The 19,167-nt window shown below is 42.6% G+C and overlaps 1 protein-coding gene across 1 annotated transcript in view; it reads right to left on the bottom strand.

Moving 5' to 3' along the window:
• The window catches only part of LOC133009321 (PDZ domain-containing RING finger protein 4-like), a 51,588-nt gene that overhangs the window by 12,543 nt on the left and 19,878 nt on the right, over window positions 1-19,167 (bottom strand). The window contains exons 2-3 of the mRNA XM_061076796.1: window positions 5,740-5,993; window positions 3,438-3,540 (exon numbers count right to left, since the gene is read on the bottom strand). Coding sequence (XP_060932779.1) covers window positions 3,438-3,540; window positions 5,740-5,993 — 357 coding nt within the window. The remainder of the gene's footprint in view (window positions 1-3,437; window positions 3,541-5,739; window positions 5,994-19,167) is intronic.

The raw sequence follows: 19,167 nt of genomic DNA, 5'->3' as shown, positions 1-19,167 counted from the left end.
CTTTTTCCACAATGCAATACAAACATCGGTTTGATAATGAAGCTGCTTTCAGACATGCACTGAACTCTTGCTCCAGAGGAGGCGCATGTGTGAATGCAAATGTCAGAGTGAGAGCCTCCAGATTATCTGCCTAGTGTAAAGTGTAAAGTCTGCAGAAGACACGGGCAAAGATGTCAAGAGAGTTTGTGGCAATTAGAGCCGACACTGGTGTCTGTGTGTTGTCAAGAAAACAACGTCATCTTCGTAGCAGAATATTAAACACTACTTCGTGCCTCCGTCAGCTGCACCCGGCTGCTCTACCTCTCACCTGAATATTGCGGAGGATTTGTTGGTGTTGTGAACGCGTCTGTGGGTAGAACCTCCCGCTGCGTTGTGCATGTGTGAAAAAAAAAAGGTGCGGATAAAGTCTGGACCCAATTCTCCGGACTTTATCCACAGGTCATGTCAGAAAATGGCTTTAGTAACTAGACTGTTTCAGCCATCATGGTGTAATTTGTCCTGCCTAAGTATTCTATCTCTTCAACACCAGAAAAATCTGTCAAAACAGCCACAAAGTTTTTACCATCTTCACAGGCTGCCATCATCGTAGCTTCGGCTATAGGTGTGAATGTTCCTGAGAGGTTCATGGAGTTCTCATTTGGTCTCTGTTGCACATGAGAACGAACTTTCGCGCTCCCTCACATGCAAGCAGCTACTGCCACAGATTGAGCTAATTCTGTGGGAGAAAACAAACATCCTCCAGAAAAAGGAATAACTATGTGCAAGCCCACACAGTCAATTACTACTGCACCATAATGCATACGTCACATTTGTACGTTTTACCTTGCAATCGTTAAAATGAAAAATTTAGTAATTATAGTTAATTAAACAATCTTGCATGACCTCCTCCTCAACCAGCCTTCTTCAGATGTATTTCATGTCTCCTCTGTACCTGAAGTAACACAACCGCACCAGTGCAGCCTCTTGATGCATTGACACTGGGCTGTTTTTGGTGTCAAAGCCCACACCTACCAAAACAATTGGCAAAAATATGCTAAATTGGGTGATAATTCTCTTAGATTATACAAACATCATCATTTGATCCATTGTTAAATAAATGACTAAGTTGACCAAAATGTGCATTTAAATATAGAGATTGTCAGTGATGTAGGTTCAGTGATGCATGTACTTTACATGCTGTGTCTGTTGATGTCCATTGATTACAGTCTTTGGTCCGGACCAGCTGATGATTGGCTGGGCTGGATGGAGACAACAGTGATCCCTGTGGCTACTTTGTGCAAGTACAACGTCCAGCAATGTGAAAATCTAACTATCACACTTCTTTTATTAATCCACACAGCCTACAAGTATAAAACTATGGATGTGTATTTCAGTAGCATTTGGCATCCTCCACCTCATCAGCCACTGTGCTCCAGGGCTGTTGATTACTCTAACAGAAACATCAATACCCCGGGGGTATTAGAAATGAGATTTAGATGGTTTCTCTGTGATGTCAAAGCAAACTGCTCACTCCCACTGTGCATTTTCATCCAACAAAGGTAATTTTAAGAAATGTCTTTCCTCCACTCTAGCTTCGTCTCTGTCAGCGGGGGGTTAGGGATTGGGTCGACCCTGAAAGCTTTTCAGATTTTGCCTACCCCCCCGCCCCCTTGTGGCATTTTTCAGCTGACATACAGTAAGTAGGGCTGCATTAGTGGGTATCTAACCCCCAGAGCATGAAATAGAAAAAATGGCGCGAGCTACAAAGCATACACAGTATAATAGGATTTGTTAATAGCAATGAGGCATAAACAGAGGATTTCATACATTATATTTATTACGATTTGACACCAGGGCCTCTGCGATCCAAGTGGGTGCACAAATCTCTTCAGATGTGGAGAAACAGCTCGAGCTCAGTGGGTGGAAGCATTCAGAACAAATTCAAATGAAACAAATAGGGGGAGGGAGGGGGGAGCAATCATCATACATCAGGCCACTCTGAGGGCTCGTGCTGCCACCTCAGTGACTCCGAAATAAAGAATATTGGAGCGACGCAGGGAGGGGCGACAGACTCTTGTTTACCTCCTCACAACACTGTGGAGGAACCCGTGCATCTGCATGGAAATCTGCATCGGATCACCTGCAGCTGCTTGTTACTTACAGCCGAGTAAAGATGCAGCAGCAAAGAAATGTGTTTCCATGTTTTTTTTTACTTTACCAGAACCTGCCAAACAAACACACCTCGCTTAATTGGCTTCGATTGAGCTCAGAGTCGACCTGCTCGCTGGCGTTTTCTTCCGGAGTTGCGGAAACAATTAACAAATTTCAGGTAACACTGTCGCTGTCTGGAGCTTTTCTGCTCCCTCTTTTTTTAATTTGCAGGGAAATAAAAGCGAAAACACATGGAGGTGTGTCGTCATTACCAAGGAAGGGATTTTTCAAGCTGTCTGCAGCTTGGCTGATCATCTGTTACCACCGGGCCCCTGGGATCTGTCTGTCGAGTCAATTAGTGTTTGCACCCTTCCACCGATTGATAAGCATCACAAAATATCGAGTGTTGACAGAATGTGTGTCCGTTGGTTGCAGGGGTGAGGAAGGTGTGTCGTGTTTGTACATGTGTGTAACTCTGTATTAATGCTTTTGCTGTGTGTTTGCAGTGATTGCACCGATTCAGCAATTTTACGGTCAACGCTGAAACAAATATTTGAAGGTTTTCTACTTTCTACAATTTCACAGTGACATCAAGACACCCAGAAGACACTGTGCTTGGCCAAAAGCACACAACTCATGATGAAACTAACAGGGTTACGTTTTCATATTTGGTTTCTTTGTTTGGCAGAAGGTCTTCGATAAAACGGAGTCCATGAAACTTAGTGGGAGGATGGGTCAAGACCTAAGACAGAGCCCATTAAACTTTGGCACTGATCCATACAAAGGGGCGGATCCAGGAATTTTACGTTTCTTTTATGCATTTTTTTAACGTTTTATTCACATTTTCATAGATTTCCAAAGTGAAAATGTGGATCTCTGTAAATAGGACAATACCAGGCATATTTAGGGCACTGAGATTTATGAGTGTGTGCAATTTGGTGCAGTTCAAATAAAAATCTGGATCTAGCTAATATATATGTGGTTAAAACTTGTTGGTCCTTGGGGGTTTGAACTCTTCCGAGTGCTATTCCAGTGTTTGTATGTTTATATTTGTGTGTAGATGACAGAGTGAGACTAAGCTAAGTTATCTGGCTATAGCCACATGTTTCATGAACAAATATTAGGGTGATATTAATTTCCCTCCCAGAATGAAAGCCGATTCAACCTAATTGCTCCGTCTATCTTCGGAACTTCTGAGCATCTATCTATCTTAATATTTATCTGCAAGGAGCTACAATATAACAATATCAGCCATGCCAAAAATCTAACAGGCTGAAGTCAGCAGCGACGTCGTGGGCGATTCTTACCTCGTATTCAAACTCCTCTGTCCTCTCTCCATCAGCTGGAATAGGGGAGAGGTAGTCTGTCCCTTCATAGAAATCCTGCTCCATTGTATGGAGAGAGTGACAGCTGTCAGTGGAGACAGAAAGAGAGGGAGAGACAGACAGGGTGGGAGAAAGAGAAAGAGAAAGAGGTGGAGAGGTGGGCGTTAGCAAGATCCTACCCCTCATTTTTTCCTTTAAACATGTCAATACTTGGAAGTGACAGGATTCCCTCGCCTTTGTCTTCGATGGAATCTGAAGAATAAACGATTTGTCGAGAGCTTTCACCGCCACAGACGTGCGTGTGATAAAAGTACAGCCCCTGGGTTAATAACAGCATATCCACATAATTTGCTTCCTGCTCTTGACAGACAAAACCCCCCACGTTGTACAGTGTCATTCTATTATGCTTCCCTCACTCACTGAACAAAGCCGCATTGTGGGGTTCTAACAAGACGAGCACCCTCAGTGCCACACATGATAATCGCCGTGGAGACAAACTTCTAAAAAGACGCTGTGTGTTTAACATGTTGAGTGATGCGTTCAAATGCCGTCTGACTCTTTGCCCAGCCCTGTAAAACTGTCTCGCCTCAACCGACCACTCACACAACCGGGCTGGGAAACGTCTGAATGATTTATACTCGGATCCCTCAATATTACACATATAACAACATTTGGCTCGGAGTGCAAAGAACACAATTACAGTTTTTACCGTCGAGCCTCAGACGTCAGAGTGACAAACATTTGCTGTATCTATAAAATCCGATGTGTATTGAACTGTGCACCTGATCTCAGATGAAGAGAAGAAATTGTGAGTTTTATGGGACACATTGATTACACTTGGGTTCGGCCTCAGGCTGTAAGTATCCCACAAGCACACGTTGCACAGTGTTGCCTGGTTTTTTATTAGCCCATTTGCTTTAATCACCTTCCATGAGCCAAAATGGATACGCCAAGTAGCTCCAATTATGGCGAGAAGGCCCTGTGGGGAATAGTATGGTGATACTGTGAGATATATACACATGGCAATGATTTTGATAGAGTCATGTTACAGTGTTTTATACCTTGCTTGTAACCTCGACAATAACACACAAGTTTGATGATGTTTGTAATAATGAGCAACGCAGATGGAAGAGCTGACTGAAACTCCGTCTCAGAACGTGTGAGCAAGTCTCCAGTGACAGATGACAACGGAAACTCAGGATGTTTACCATTGTTGGAATTAATTAACTACTGTACTGAACACACTTGGTTCACAGAGATAGTCCTGACACCCCGGCTCTGTGCTATAACGCTATTATTTCATTGTTTCAGTCCCAAGAGCTGAAACCCAGATCTTGCTTTGTGCTAAACTATTTTTGTTCTCAGAGTACTTCTCCTTTGAGATGAAAAGAATATTAATGAAAATGAAAGAAGAGGAGATAATGAACCTGTTTTTCTTTTGTTATTTCTCAGGAAAACCTCCAGTTGATTCTCAAAATACTTTTAGCCCTTCTTCATTTTTCACAGTCACTTGAGGCTGTGACGGTTTTGGGTGAACATGAATCATGTAAGAATACTATCAGCTTCTTACTTTCCATTCATCTACTTAAGGATACATTTAAAATGAATACTTTATGCCAAACATTGAAATACTGAGCACATTTTACACATACATTCTGTATTGATACTCAACTATAATCTTTCATTAGTCCCACCATGGGGATATTTGCTGTGTTGCAGCAGCAAAGAAAAACAGACATCTTTAAAAGTAATAAATAAGAAAGATGCAACATAAACACAGGGAATTACAAAAATATAAATAGAAAATAAATAATATACACAGTGTAAACAGAATATATAATTTGTTCTCTATATAAAGTTGTGAAGGTCATTGAGAAACCAACTAATCTACATTTGTGAGAATCAACTATGCAACGGATTAGAAACTTCATTTATATTTTACAGGCATTCTGCATAATGCTAATTCTGTAAACACTGATATTTCTGCTTCATAGCTCGATGCCACCTCTCACTTATTTTCCTTCCTTCTAATTAACAGTCAAAGTCAAAACAAGGTCACAACTACAAACTCTTTGTGGCACTGATCAACATTTTTTGGTAGTAGTTTAATCTTTAAGTAAAAATGACTTTTTTTGAAAATGACTTTTTTGTCTCATATTTTTGACCCAAGAAAGTAGAAGTCACAATCGTATTTAGGAGTGCTGATTTACAAAGATGTTAAATACACATGTAATCTGTATTGATATTCACTTTAGTAAAATCATACATTTCCTCCTGTACTCACCTGTCAGAGAGCAGGAAGGGACAGACGTCAGGCACAGGAGGGGTCGAAGGCCGCAGCTTTGCCAGCGCCATGATGTGTTCAAAGGTGATGTCGGTCTGAGTGCACACATCCACCACATGGATTTCCTGAAGGGGGCCGTGGGGCCGGCCGCTGGGCGTCCGCCTGATGACCTGCACCACGACGGGATCCTTGGCACCACAGAAGGCCTCCAAGGTCTCCTCATGATTGGACTTGGACAGCTCCTTTCCATTCACCTGAGGAAGACAAGGAAACATATTGTGTGAGCATTTTTATCAAAAACCTATATGTGATGCCTGTTTGCAATAGGCAGAGTTGCTATGGGGACAGACAATCTTACTGGTTTAGATAAACTAGAATGGGCAGAAGCAAAGAACCACAGTTGTCTGGCTGACTGACATAACAGGACATTAGTTATGTTTATGTTATATATATATATACATAAAATGTCTAATATAACTGATTGAGTCTCCCTACATATACTGTAGGTTAAACTTGTTAAAAATGTTCACTGCATCTCCTGCATCAGCCCTCAGAAAATCCTCTCATAACATATGAAGACATCATTGCGCCCTCAGGGCCATTTCCCCACACTGCTCCACACGGCTCTGCCATGTCTTCTGGACAGATGATCAAAAAGAAATCTTTATGGATACAATATTAGAAGTCATACGCACAAAATTGCAGTATGATGCAACATTATCAGTCTGTTAGTTCAAAGCCCAGATGACCTCTGTTCTCTCGCTCTATCTTTAACCTCATCTTCAGAGAATGAGCGGGGTTTTCAGGCAGATTGAAAACAATTTGCACAGCTGGCTTATAAAGGAAATAATTGCTTCATTAAGCCGCATTAATTTCTGTAAAGGACACCCCACGGAGGTGGGATACCTCCGAATGGGCAGTGCTACAAACGCTGAAAGTACAGATTATAATTTAGATAACTGAAAAAAAAAGGGGAAAAAAAGGTTCGACATAGAATAATCACACTTGTAATTGCATTTAAATGTGGTTTTGGAGTGCAGCGTTTTGCACGCACTGCAAAATGAAATGAGTTTTAATGATAGCTAGACGAGTAAAAGAGAGCATTCATATTCACAAGTGTCAGCTGTGGAGAAATAGGAGCAGGGCGGACACAGTGAATCACAGCCTCTCTTTAGAATGAAACATACAAACCAAACACATCGCCTATAGTACCGTATATAACCTAAATTCTTCAGCAGTCGACACTTTCAAGTTATGCTGCCTGTGTATGTGCGCCGCCTCTAAATGAACATTAAAGGCACAGAGGCCAACAGGGAATCCTTCAGAGAAAGATTATATTTTTAACCCCAGATATTCCTCCACTCATTCTCCATCTTTGCGAAAGGCAAATCTGATATCGATTCAAAGAAAATCCCTTTGATTGATCTTTTAATGTATGCTTTTTACAGTCTATGGGCTTTCCCTATAGACGAGTTAAGCTTTGATGCCATTACTGTTGCGTGTCTCTCTGACCACAACATGGTGGGGGGGGCGGCGCTAATAAAGACAGCGCCAAGACTAAAGGGAGATGTCAGGTTGCATTTTGGATTTAAAAACTATGACGGCAGCAAAAAAGCAAAGCCACAAGCGGAGAGCAGACTCCAAACTGAACCTACACACTTCTTATAATCACCTCTTATACATCTGGAAGCTCTGAACATTTCTCTAACTTTACACTCACTGGAGTTCCTCGAATTTATTCTTCCAATTTAAGGTCCCCCACACAGCTAACGTCATTACCTGCTACCAGAACACATATAAAAGATATTTATAATGGTATAATGGCTATTTAACCCAATAACAGTGTTGTGTGTTTTTCTCATTCCTGGTTCCTTCCTGTGGGTGTGTGTGTGTTAGTGTGTGTGTGTTTCCCTGCACATGCCTCTGGAGACTGAGTGATGCCCTACAAAACTACAAACAACTTATTTTCACTACCATAACAGTAGCAATATCAAGCTCCCTTAGCTCTTGTTGTGCTCCGACCTGCTCCCCTGCCTCCTGACGTGACCTTTGTTTGCAGCGATGTTGCATTAATCACCTGAGCGGGAGATAAACTGGGTCAACACAGCTCCTGAGGAACCGCAGGGCAATTTGGAGGAGAGAATAAAACCCACCAATGCAGTTCCCCTCATCCCTGCTTCCCTCTGAAACCGCTTTATTTGGCCACTCAGCACATTTAATACTCCTGCATGTACATTAGACTGTAAGTAGTGTATTAAAGAAACATGGAGCACTTTAATAATTAGCTTCTATAGTTCTTTTTGCTGTCTCTGTCTCTCTCTGGTCTTGTTTCGCTGCCTTTCTCCCGCTCCGCAGCCTAATCCTGGAACAGGCAGCCGAGTGGAAACAAAGGAGTTGGACCAGACAAATGAGGCTGCCTATGGCGTATGACAGTCCCAGAGAAAAATGATCAAATTTCCCAGCTCTCCCTATGGTACAGCCTGCCCAGCCCCGGCTCCCCCTCCTCTTTCTCTTCCTAGCCTCGCTGTTTGCTGTAGTCATACTCCATGACCACAGTGAAACAATGAAATGAGTCACAAGGAGAGGAAATACCCCCCTGGTGAACCCAAAATATCAAAAGGGCTTACGACTTCACTACATGATTAACACAACTGTGAAGTTTCATGACACATAATTATTGCAGACCGGTGAATGCAGGGATGGAGGGAAGGATGGACTCGCAGGTAGCTCTACCCCCTCGCAGTATATACCAGGGGAGAGTAAAAAAGGAAGAGAGAAAGGAGTGTTGTTCTTCTATTCTCATCACTGGTTTTTCATGAGAGCCAGATGGAACAATTAATTCCCAATCAACAGGGGAATATTAAGTAGCCTTAACTCCTGCATGAGGGATTTTTCCATCCTCTTTGTGTCCTCTTTGGCTGATGTCTCTCCGGCTTAACACACGTATTCAGTCGGTCGTGTGGATCCACAGTCACATCTGACAGATGGGACAGGCTTCTATGAGACTGGCTGCAGCTTCTGAGATAATCGCAGATATTTTCACTGAAGATCTTCCATCAGCACAGTCCTCGAAATGTCCTGCTAGAGCTTAAGTCTCTGAAAAGTGAGATAGGATACACCACAAGGCTAAAAGTGACATTAAAGAGTAAAACTTTAAGTTTTAGTTTTTGCAAAATTTAACATTATTTCTGGTTGTAGTGACTTCCTCCAAGCTGTAGCCTCTTAAAGTTTCTTTCACACATATTGTAATGTAATTATACACGCATAAACTATTCTCTTCAATCGCACAAATACATATTCATTCACGAGCACCTGCCTGCGAACAATATCTGCAACAAATAATTTAGCAGCTGTAGAGTTTGTTGAATCCAACATATGCAGCTCCGCAGACAGGAATTCTCTCATTGGTCTGAAGCAAACCAATAGGGATTATTCACAAGAGATCATGTGTTGGACAATTGTGCATGAAGATGATCAGGAAGAGTTGGTAGAAACGGGTGCAGGGATGGAGGAGCTGGACCAAGACACATCTGCTGGCTGTTTGCTCATGGATATGCTGCAGCTGTAGCCCGGAAGAGAAATTTGTTTTCATTCAAAGCCCCCCGAGACAACCACAAGCTTTCTCTCAACAAATGCAGCAAACCAGCTTAGTCGAGTGTAACTAAAGGATGAAAAGTCTTTCTCTTTTTCCCTCACACTCTCCGTGGCAGGGTCCCATATTGACAAAGATATTTGAAAATTGTGTACTTGTGACGCAGCCGAGTGCTTTAAGTCTCAACTTTGGTAAATATCTCACGTCACTTTAAGCTGTTCAGAGCCGCTTTCAGGAAAACAAACTTCACCAAAAGGGGCTGTTTTTAAAAAATACAACCCTGCAGCAAAGCTCAGCCGCGAACATTCTCTTTTCCGTGTCCCATCTTATCATTGTTCCTGCAGGTATATGAGGAAGAGGAGGAGAGAACAAACACGCGGCAGCTTAGCCGGACTCCCCAGGCGTCTCCTCTGTCACTGCTTTTTTCTCTCATTGACTGCTGCCTCCCATCAATATCTCAGAAGACCGAGGGCAGGATATAGTGACAGTGGTAGTAAAGCGGGGCCAGTTTATCTGTTAAGACGTCAACTTCAGCCACATGCGATGCTGCTTCTGCTGTGGGACCACGTCTGTGGCAGGAGACAAAGACACCGCCGGCAGCTTGCAGGGGATTACTGATATAAGTGATTGATGTACCTCCTCTGTGAGGAGAAAAGGCAGCCTCGGGCAGTACACTCTAATAGTCCATTAGCTTTTTTATGCTTTCGAATTAACCGCACACATTGCTTTATGACTTGCATGTAGCCCTTTGAATCTTAATGAAATGTTTTTGCATTCAATTTTATGGAGTTTACGCGGCACACCAGGAGAAAATGTTTGTCTTCCCTCCTATCGCGGTTTAACTGGAAATGTGGCAAAATGAATGAAGCAAGGTCGTTATTTCTACTTCAGCTGCACAGACAAGCAGATAAGGCTTTCCAGCAAAAGGTAGAAAGAGCAATCACACGCTCTTGTTTAACCAGTGCGTCTAACCTTGGGTGTTGAGTGCGAAGGGATGTGTTATGCTCAGACTCCACAACAGCAGGTCTGCATGTATCACAGTTTAGAAACGTCAGTATGTAGATCAACCTGTCCGATAGCAGCCTCTCTGTTGAACCTTTGACTAAAACAGGAAACTGTATCTTTTTAAAATACTTATTGATTGACTAAACACTTGGAAACCTCCCAAGGGGCAGAACACGCAGCACTTTTGAGCACTGCCTCTTAGCAGAGTGGAGGCTCTGAGAGCAAACTGTAGAAACTTTACAACAATTAACTCAAACTAACTAGGTAACAACTCAACAGATTGGAAATAGCAACTTTTCAAATCCATCTGTACATGCTGAAGTTTGATTCTGGTCCATGAGACAATTGTAGCAACAAAGATTACAGAAGAAAGTCTCTGTTAACAGTATACATACATAAGGTTCTACTTTCTAATCAGCGACTGGCTGGTGATTAAAATGTAACATTTCGTACATGAGAGCTGTGCACATATTATCATGTAACTGAAAGCAAATAAGAAAATTTCCCAGAATGTTGAACTGTTCTTCCTCCACAGGTTTTTTCGATGAGGTAGCTGCAGAGCAACTTTACATCCCTGGTTGCATGTTTCATATAAAAATGCTTCTCTGAAGTCGTAGGTTCACGGTGGCATTTTATGGTTTTATATGCCAGAGAGTGGAGTGATGACTTGAATTGGCCCCTTTTATCACGGCCCACGCTCTGAATTGTTAGGTCACCAGAGCAACACATGAAAGTTGTGGCTGGTTTCTTTCTACCTCATCTTTTGTACTTAAAATGTATGTATGCCCTTCAGAAATCAGAAATACATGGCCTACTACTCTCTTACCATCATCTATGCAGAGAATGAACAAGACTTCCAGGACCCCAAATGTCAAAAATAAATCTTTCTTCACTTAGTCGACTCTTTATTGATTTTTCCAAACTGTAACAATAGAGCTGAGGACAGTGAGGCAGGTGCTGCTCACTGCTGACTGAGTGCTGGATCTTCTACGCTGCAGCTACTACTGTACATCGAAATGATGCAATTCTGCCTCTCGGAATGTGAACCTCGATATGACTTTTCATGAATAAAAAAAAAAGAACTATATACAAGTGGAAATGGAATTAAATACTTCCTGAGGTGATTCCCAAAGCAGGAAGGATGTGAACGTTGCTGCTACCTCGTCGTCTCGGTGAGAAAAACGGCTTCAGTTCACTTTAACACCCAAATGTCTCATTTCAATAATAAGTGTCAGAATAAAATATGGGCCAAGGTCCGCTAAAGTACAGCCCTTATGATTGCATAAATCACTGGCAGACAGTCAGCGCTACTGTCTGAGCAACTCAGGCACCACTCCGGTGGCAGGGAACTGGGAGCGAGAGAGAGGGAGAGGGAGAGAGAGAGAGAGAGAGAGCGAGAGAGAGAGAGAATGCCACTGGGGAAATCTTACAATGCCCTCAACATCTATACGTGAACCAATGGCACGCCTCCTTTAACCCCTCCAACCACATAAAACACACAGCACAAGGCCCTGGGCTATTTTTCACATTTAAGGCCCCGCACTCTGCTGTGGAGTTTTTATGCCTGTAGTAGAACATTTGATGAATTCTGCCAATTTTCTTCTCTGAGCACCAATCTTGGGTGGAGCACTCCCTTTATTGCGCAACTCGTTCAAAGTGTATCACCTCTTTTAAAGCGCCCTGGAATTCATTGTCTGTCTAGTTACATACGTTTATTATCCAATTTCTTGCCGTAATCTCTCAGTGCAAGGACACCTATTACAAAAAAGGACAAAAACAGAAAAGATCTTTCGTGAACATTCAATGTCAAATGTGTTGAGGAGCAGATGTGGTGATGGAGGTGAAGTAGGTGAAGTTGATGAATGGAACTTGTGGCGTCACCATCTACTACCAGCACCATGTCTCTCACTTCCTTCTTTGCACTTGTGCTTGTCTGCTGTGCTGGGCGGTAAGTAAGGTAGTATTGTGAGATAATTGCCATCTCCTAGTTGGGCTGGATTATGAAATTCTGCGGTGGATTCTGGGACTGGTGAAGGAGGCTGGGTGCTAAATTAATCAGCTTGTTCAAGGTTAATGGTACAAGCCAAGTATATTTGTTAAAGAGATTTAGAAATGCACAGTTAATCTCTGTGCTTAACTTTAAGATCTTGCCATCTTGGAGTGAGTTTTAATGTAAAACGGAGAGAGAAATTGAATTAGAGTGAAAGCGTCTCTTGGGTGGATGAAGAACTAATGGATGAACAGCCTCCTCCTCTGTGATAACTAGTAATTGGTTTGGGGGGACCAGAGGGAGCTGGGGGGGGGGGGGGGTGGAGCTGGATAATTCTTTGTGCTTTGCAGATCAGCAAAATGGCCTGACTGGTGTGAAAAGAGGGTTGTAAGGAGTAATGGTGCCATCCATATGCTGACTGAATAAAATCAAGTGGGTACTGCCATGGAACACTCTTCATGCACTGAGGCTCAGCACGAAAGCAAGAACAGCAAAGATTAGAGATTTTTTCCACATTTAAGGAGACATATTATCCTCATATTCAGGTTCATCATTTTAATCTGGGTTATTACTTGAAAAGTGTACACAGTGTTCCTCAAACTATCCTTTTCAGCTCCTGTCTCTTTAAGGTCCCCCTCCAGATAAAGCTCAGTCCTCTCTGATTGGCCAGCTGGCCCGCTCTCTTGTGATTGGTCAATTGCTTCCAGCGTGTGTAGAAAATGTCAGCCTTTGCTCTTGCTTAATGCAGCTCTGTTAGGTGACGTGCCAGGCTAGCTGCTAGGCCCTGATCATGCAAATGTGGGGAATTGTGATGTCGCATGACAGCACAATGATGCGAAAGTATCGACTGGAGTACAGACGAGGTGTTTCACCAGCTTCAGAGTGTTTTCGGTGGGGGAGAGGAACTGCCTTCGCAACGGCTTTTTTAACTTTATCCAGCTTTACATACCCCAAAAGAACCTATAACACGCTAGAGAGAAAAACTGGAAAAGCACAAGGTGGTTCCTTTAAAAATACACAAAATACAAACAAAACCATTCAAAAGCACAACAAACGTTCTTCGGTCCCTTTCTACCGTCGACAAGAAATGGAGCCAATGAAATCGTCAAAGGATCAATCCAGTTTATGACGACTCTGGTCTGAGATTTGATTATAATTTCTATCAGTAATGATAATTGTCCACACCAAAGCAATAGTTAACATCTGGTGATGCGGCAACATGAGTCCAGCAAAGTGTGATGGACCAAAAAATATAACCATGTGGATAATTAGACAGGTTGTAAACAAGCCGTTTTGGGAAATGGGGTAATTTGGTTTGAGAAAAATGAAACCACTCTAGTCTCTGCTATTTAAATATGAAGCTACAGCCATTCTCCTCCTAGCCCAGATATGGAATAGACGGCCATCACAAAATGTGTACAACATTTTTGTAAAGCTTAAACAAACACACAAACACTGGTATTGATCGTCTTTTCTAACACTCATATGTATATTTCCAAAAAGGTAATCAAGGTGGAAGCACCCAACATATACATTATAATCCTTTATTACACCGGCCAACAGTGTGTGCATACAGCTATGATTGGATGCGATGCAATGTAGAATGCAGGTGGGATGGCACAGTAGCAGATTCCACTCGTGATGCCATTGAAAACCAGGCCCAGTCTTATTCAGTGAGATTTGAACTTGGTAAATTGTTTCCTTCACATTATAAACGCCATTTCTGGCAGCAGAGGCAATTAGCACGGGATAAGCACTATTTACATAATGCCAGACAGACTCGTGATCACAACAAAGGCGTCTCGTCCGACTTCCCCTTCCCTCCCCTCTCCGACTGGCTGTGTCTGCCAGGCTGTTGCACGGTCGCTGGGTGTGAGAGTGAGGGTGGAGGTCAGATGGTGGCATGTGGAGCTTTGACAGGGCAAATAATAAACTGGGAGGGTTTGAAAGGTCAGTCAGGACCCCCGCGGCTGGCCACTGATCTGCCTGTTAGCCATTAACTGGCTGCCAGTTCACGTGGGGTCTCGGGGAAGGTAGAAAAGGAACACAAAAGAAGACAGGGAAATTGGAAAAGAGGAGAAAGATAAAACAAATAGCTAGAAGGCATTTCAAATTCTTCAACACGGTAGCTCCTGGAGGTACAATTGCACATTGTGTGTGTGTGTGTGTTTTGTGCATGAGGCTGATGGTTGTAACACTTTCCTCCGAGGCAAATAGAGTATTTGGTGTCCCATCACAAACCCCAACAAAGGACTTGACAAGAGAGAAGGCTGGTAAAATCAAGACTGCCTCAGCGAGCAGGGTCTGTCAATTCTGCCGATGTCAAAGTGAACAAAAGAACAGGATTACTGATGATAGCATGAGGCTGCGAGGGCTGAACTCTCATTAAAGCTTTCTTTGAACCGAACCTCTGCTCAAATCTTCAAGCCTAATTCAAACGCAAGCAAAAAGGTGGAGAGAAAACAAAGCTGGGTGGATGTGTGGCAGGTAAATGGCTGGTGTTTTTAGATGAAATGTCAGGTCCATGGATTTACAGGATTATAAGGCCTCTCTGGTGAGCCCAATGAGTAAATGCAAGGTTATTGACTTCAGAGCACTCAGCAAAGCACAACACCACAGGGATCAAGCTAACATACTGCAAACACTGCCAAATCTTTGATTTTTACAAAGAGCAACTTCAGAAGTACCGTAATTATGTTCCCCAGGAAAACAACAATCCAAACTCCAGCAGTAAAAATCTGTAATTGTGCCTCTTAGAGGTGAAGACCACAAATTAAACATTTCTTTGTGACAGAGAATACAGCACATGTTACAGAAATCAGCAAACAGACACAACTTGAATTACCACACTGCAGTTGTATGCCTTGGCTAACCAGTTCAGCTTCCACATAGAGTGTTCTTCTAGACTCATGAGCTCACCGGACCTTGGACAACTCAAATCTAACCCGTTTATCTTTGAGTCCAAATGACAACTGGTCAAAATTTTATTTGAAGAAAGTCCCTAAATATGTCCTTGAGATGTTGCGTTCAAAAGGCCTGAATGTGTTTTGTTAGATCAGAGTGAACTTGATCTTTGACATTTGACCACAAAAATCGATTCAGTTCATCCTTGAGTCCAACAGAACATTTGTACTAAATTTGAAGAAATTCCCTCAATGCATTCTTGAGATAATGTGTTCAAAACAACAGGATGATGGATGAACAACCCAAAAACAAAAGGCTCCTGCGCTATGGCTGTGCACAAAGGCATAAACAAACACCTTGGAAAAGTCGTCGAAGCTGAAGGACAAAGCAGTAAATAAGAGTCAAACTTCCAATGAAAGCAGAGCTGTCCAATTAGGACGGCATTTACAATGAGACAGTGATGAAGTTGCTGATGACAATCTTATCCTTGTAAAGAGCAGAGGCACAATGCATGATTAAAAGGAGGGACATTATCTCAGAAGAGTGATCACAAGAGTAATCAATCCACTCCACGGCTACCTGCTGCTTTGTGCATGGCACCGCGAAACAAGTGCCAGCAAGAGGTTGGAAAAGTCAATGTCTGTGGTTTTCTGTCAAGCCACTCGACTCGCACTCCTTGCCACATCAATAGACAAAAGGAATTCAAAGCTTCCCTCTGTGTCCTGATTAAACAGCTGGAACGGGGGAAACAGAAAAGACAGGAGCTACTGTTCACGTCAACCAGAGATACAGGATATGAAACTCTCATGACTCAAACTGACCCAGTTAATCCTTCACAGAAACAAGACCGACCCTTCAGTTCTTTTGGTTCATATGAGATCAAAATTGCATCACATGTGGCAGTAAGTTTATGGGTATTTTCAAATGTGGGCTTTGACCCGTTTGCATTTGTGATGATATATTTCATCCATTTCTTAATTTGATTCTCATTCAATTTAAACTTGATCACACAGAGTCAAATAAAAGCTTTGGAAATATGACGTTGTTTACTGCTGCCATTTCCCCATAACAAGATGACGCACAGCTCTATAAGCCAATAAGAATTGAATCTTCTGTGGTAGGGTCAGAGTGTAAGAGTGTTAAATAACTTGTAGGTAACTGTAAGTTAAAGGCAAGTTTTCATCATAGTTGTTTTGAAGAGCAGGGACTTCTTTAGGGCCATGTGTGTGGGTTTGACAGTTTTAGGAGCCACCAGTGCCGGTGAGGAAGCAGCAGTGTGGCTGCCAACACTGACAGATGTGTGCTGAGGAGTAAAAATCTGTGAGAGTAGATGCATGCACATCATGATACATATTTTGCAGGTTTGGACTCCTGGCTGGTGGGCTGGTTAGCTACTGTCACTTAAATTCCCAAAAGCCAAATGCTTTTTTGAGAGCTACATCGCCTTACTTCATCATGGTGCCAAGGTTGTTTATTCACAGATTTCAAGATGTGATGTGCTGGCTTTTGTGCCTTATTTTGGTCAAACTCAGTTGTACCCGGTCCACATTTCTTTCTGTCCAGTTCCTCAGACACAAGCATCACATTCTAACTCCCAGTAGTGAACAGTAATATAAAACACGATGAGAAAAGTTACTTTCAAGCGATAAGCAACGGCTAAGTGAGATCTATGATCTATTAAATAGCACTAGAGCACCACAGGAGAAGTTTTTAATGACGCAGCAGAATGCCTCATACAAAATGAAGGTTGTCCGGCTCACCTGCGTTTCTGTCCATCAGCAGGGATTAAGTAGCCTCTCATAGAAATTACAACAACGTCAGCCGGTGTTTTCGGAATGGAATGAAACACCTGTCAAAACATGTTTAAATGACCTGAAGCTCTGCAGCGCAAATGAGCTGTAACATTGCTTTGCTCTTGATGGAGAATACATTAATGAAAAAGTAGTCCACCTGGCAATTTTAATGTATGCACACAAAAAAAAAAAAGGAAACAAACCCATCTTGATTAAGAACACCTGGCGCTGCTGTTGTTTGCAGAGAGCAACAATTTACAGGCAAAGTTCCTGATTAATGACTCTGCAATCGATAGAAGTTTCTCCAAATGAGGGAAGAAAAAAATTGTGTTGATGAACATATTGAGGTGGTGGACGAGCTCCAGAGACGCACTTATTAGCTGGCACTTCAGAAAAATTTTGAGTTCGCAGATGACTGCACTGTATCCACTGATTGTGCAAATAGACAGGAGGCTGGTAATGTGGTAATGGTATGCGAACGAGATGGTGGTGATGGTGGTGGTTGGGAAAGGGGGGGGGGGTCTTCGCACTGCCATGGAAACCATAAGTAGGCCATGTGTGTGTGTTTGGTGTCACCCGCTTCATAAGGCCTGTGCTCCTTTGGCTAATGGGTGTAATAAAGGATTGTTCATGCCGGAGTCCGCTCATTTATTCTCATTCCTGAGAATGCGAGGGGAGTGCTGCAGCAATCTGCCCCTTAACACCGGTTCATTCCACAACAGATCTATAGTCCAACTGTGTCAACTGATGTTCCACGGAGGTACACACACACACAAAGGTAGAAAGAACTGCAGTAGTATCTGTACAACAAGATTAAAACTTAATCAGCTAGCAAGTGCAATCCCGGGCATGGGTTTGGATCCCAATGAAGCTTATACCCAGAGCCCACACCTGGACCACACAGGCTGCAGAGGGGCTGTCATCTTTCCTGGCTCGGAGACAGGAACAGGTCACTTGTGGCTGCGGTGGCGAGGAGAGACGCTCCTGCCAAACAGAAATGACAGCTGCTTGGCCTCCCCAGCACAGAGTGTGCGGTGTGAGGGGTAATGAAGCCAGGAGAATGATACTGGAGGAGGGGAACAGCCATCTTCATGGGTTCTGGTTTTATTTCCATTGCTCTGGTGGTCTCTGCACACTCTAGTGAGACGTTTTCTGGCATTATATTATGGCCCTAATTTGAACTTTATACATTTTCCAAGATCCACGTACATATGCTGCTATTTATGATAACTCATCCAGTAAACTTATAAATTGCAAAATAAACAAACATATTATGGACAATTTACAGATACAATCAGATCTAAATTACTTATATTATTATAATATTGTAATATTGTTTGCACAAGTGAAAGTCTAGAGACCATGTTCCAATCTGAGGTTCTATCTTTGTTACGTTTTTTACATTTGATCCAGTTAGCTGAGCAATTAAGGGAGCATGCTGAAGAATTTTGTTTAACATATGTCCTGTCCTAATCACTTACATGGACTGGGTCTACCTATGTACCAACTACACGCACAGTTATTGACACAAGTTCAAACGCGCCAAATTAACGTCGTCCTCCTTCAAACCTTATATTGATGTAGACAAAGACTGCCTGAAATCCTACTGGCCTGAGCAAGTCACCCGCTTCTTTTTCTTCTTCTATTGTTTAAATCTGTCTCAACTTCCAGTGGTATGAAAGTCTGATCCATCCAATCACACTGCAAATGAACCGGATCATTGTTCAGTTTGATCTGGACCAAGACCACTTCTTTTGGTCAAACAAAATGTTGGTCCACTGCATGTGACGCAGACAGAAACTACTACAACAAAGCCATTTCAATGAGGAGAGACTTGGTTTTTTACTTTACAATATTTATTTTGTAAACACACAAGATATGAATGTTTACGGTCTGTGGCATTTAGACCCCTGTGAGATGTCAGGGTTAGAAGGGGGCGGAGCAGGACATCGAACAGGAACACCCCCCCGGGGTCTAGACACTGGTGGTGGTTCATCAGTCAAGCGATAGTTTTGGATGGCCCATGTCCGTGAGAATTGTCCTATTGGACTTCGCCAATTGTGACATCCTCTGCCCTTAACCCTCACAAGAGTAAGGAAAAACTACAAAACCTTCTTAAAGGAAAAACGTAGAAACCTCAGGAA

The sequence above is a fragment of the Limanda limanda genome, chromosome 8 (assembly GCF_963576545.1).
Source record: "Limanda limanda chromosome 8, fLimLim1.1, whole genome shotgun sequence".
NCBI classification, from domain to species: domain Eukaryota; kingdom Metazoa; phylum Chordata; class Actinopteri; order Pleuronectiformes; family Pleuronectidae; genus Limanda; species Limanda limanda.
The sequence above is the reverse complement of the archived record's forward strand: the minus strand, read 5'-3'. Positions and strand labels throughout refer to the sequence as shown.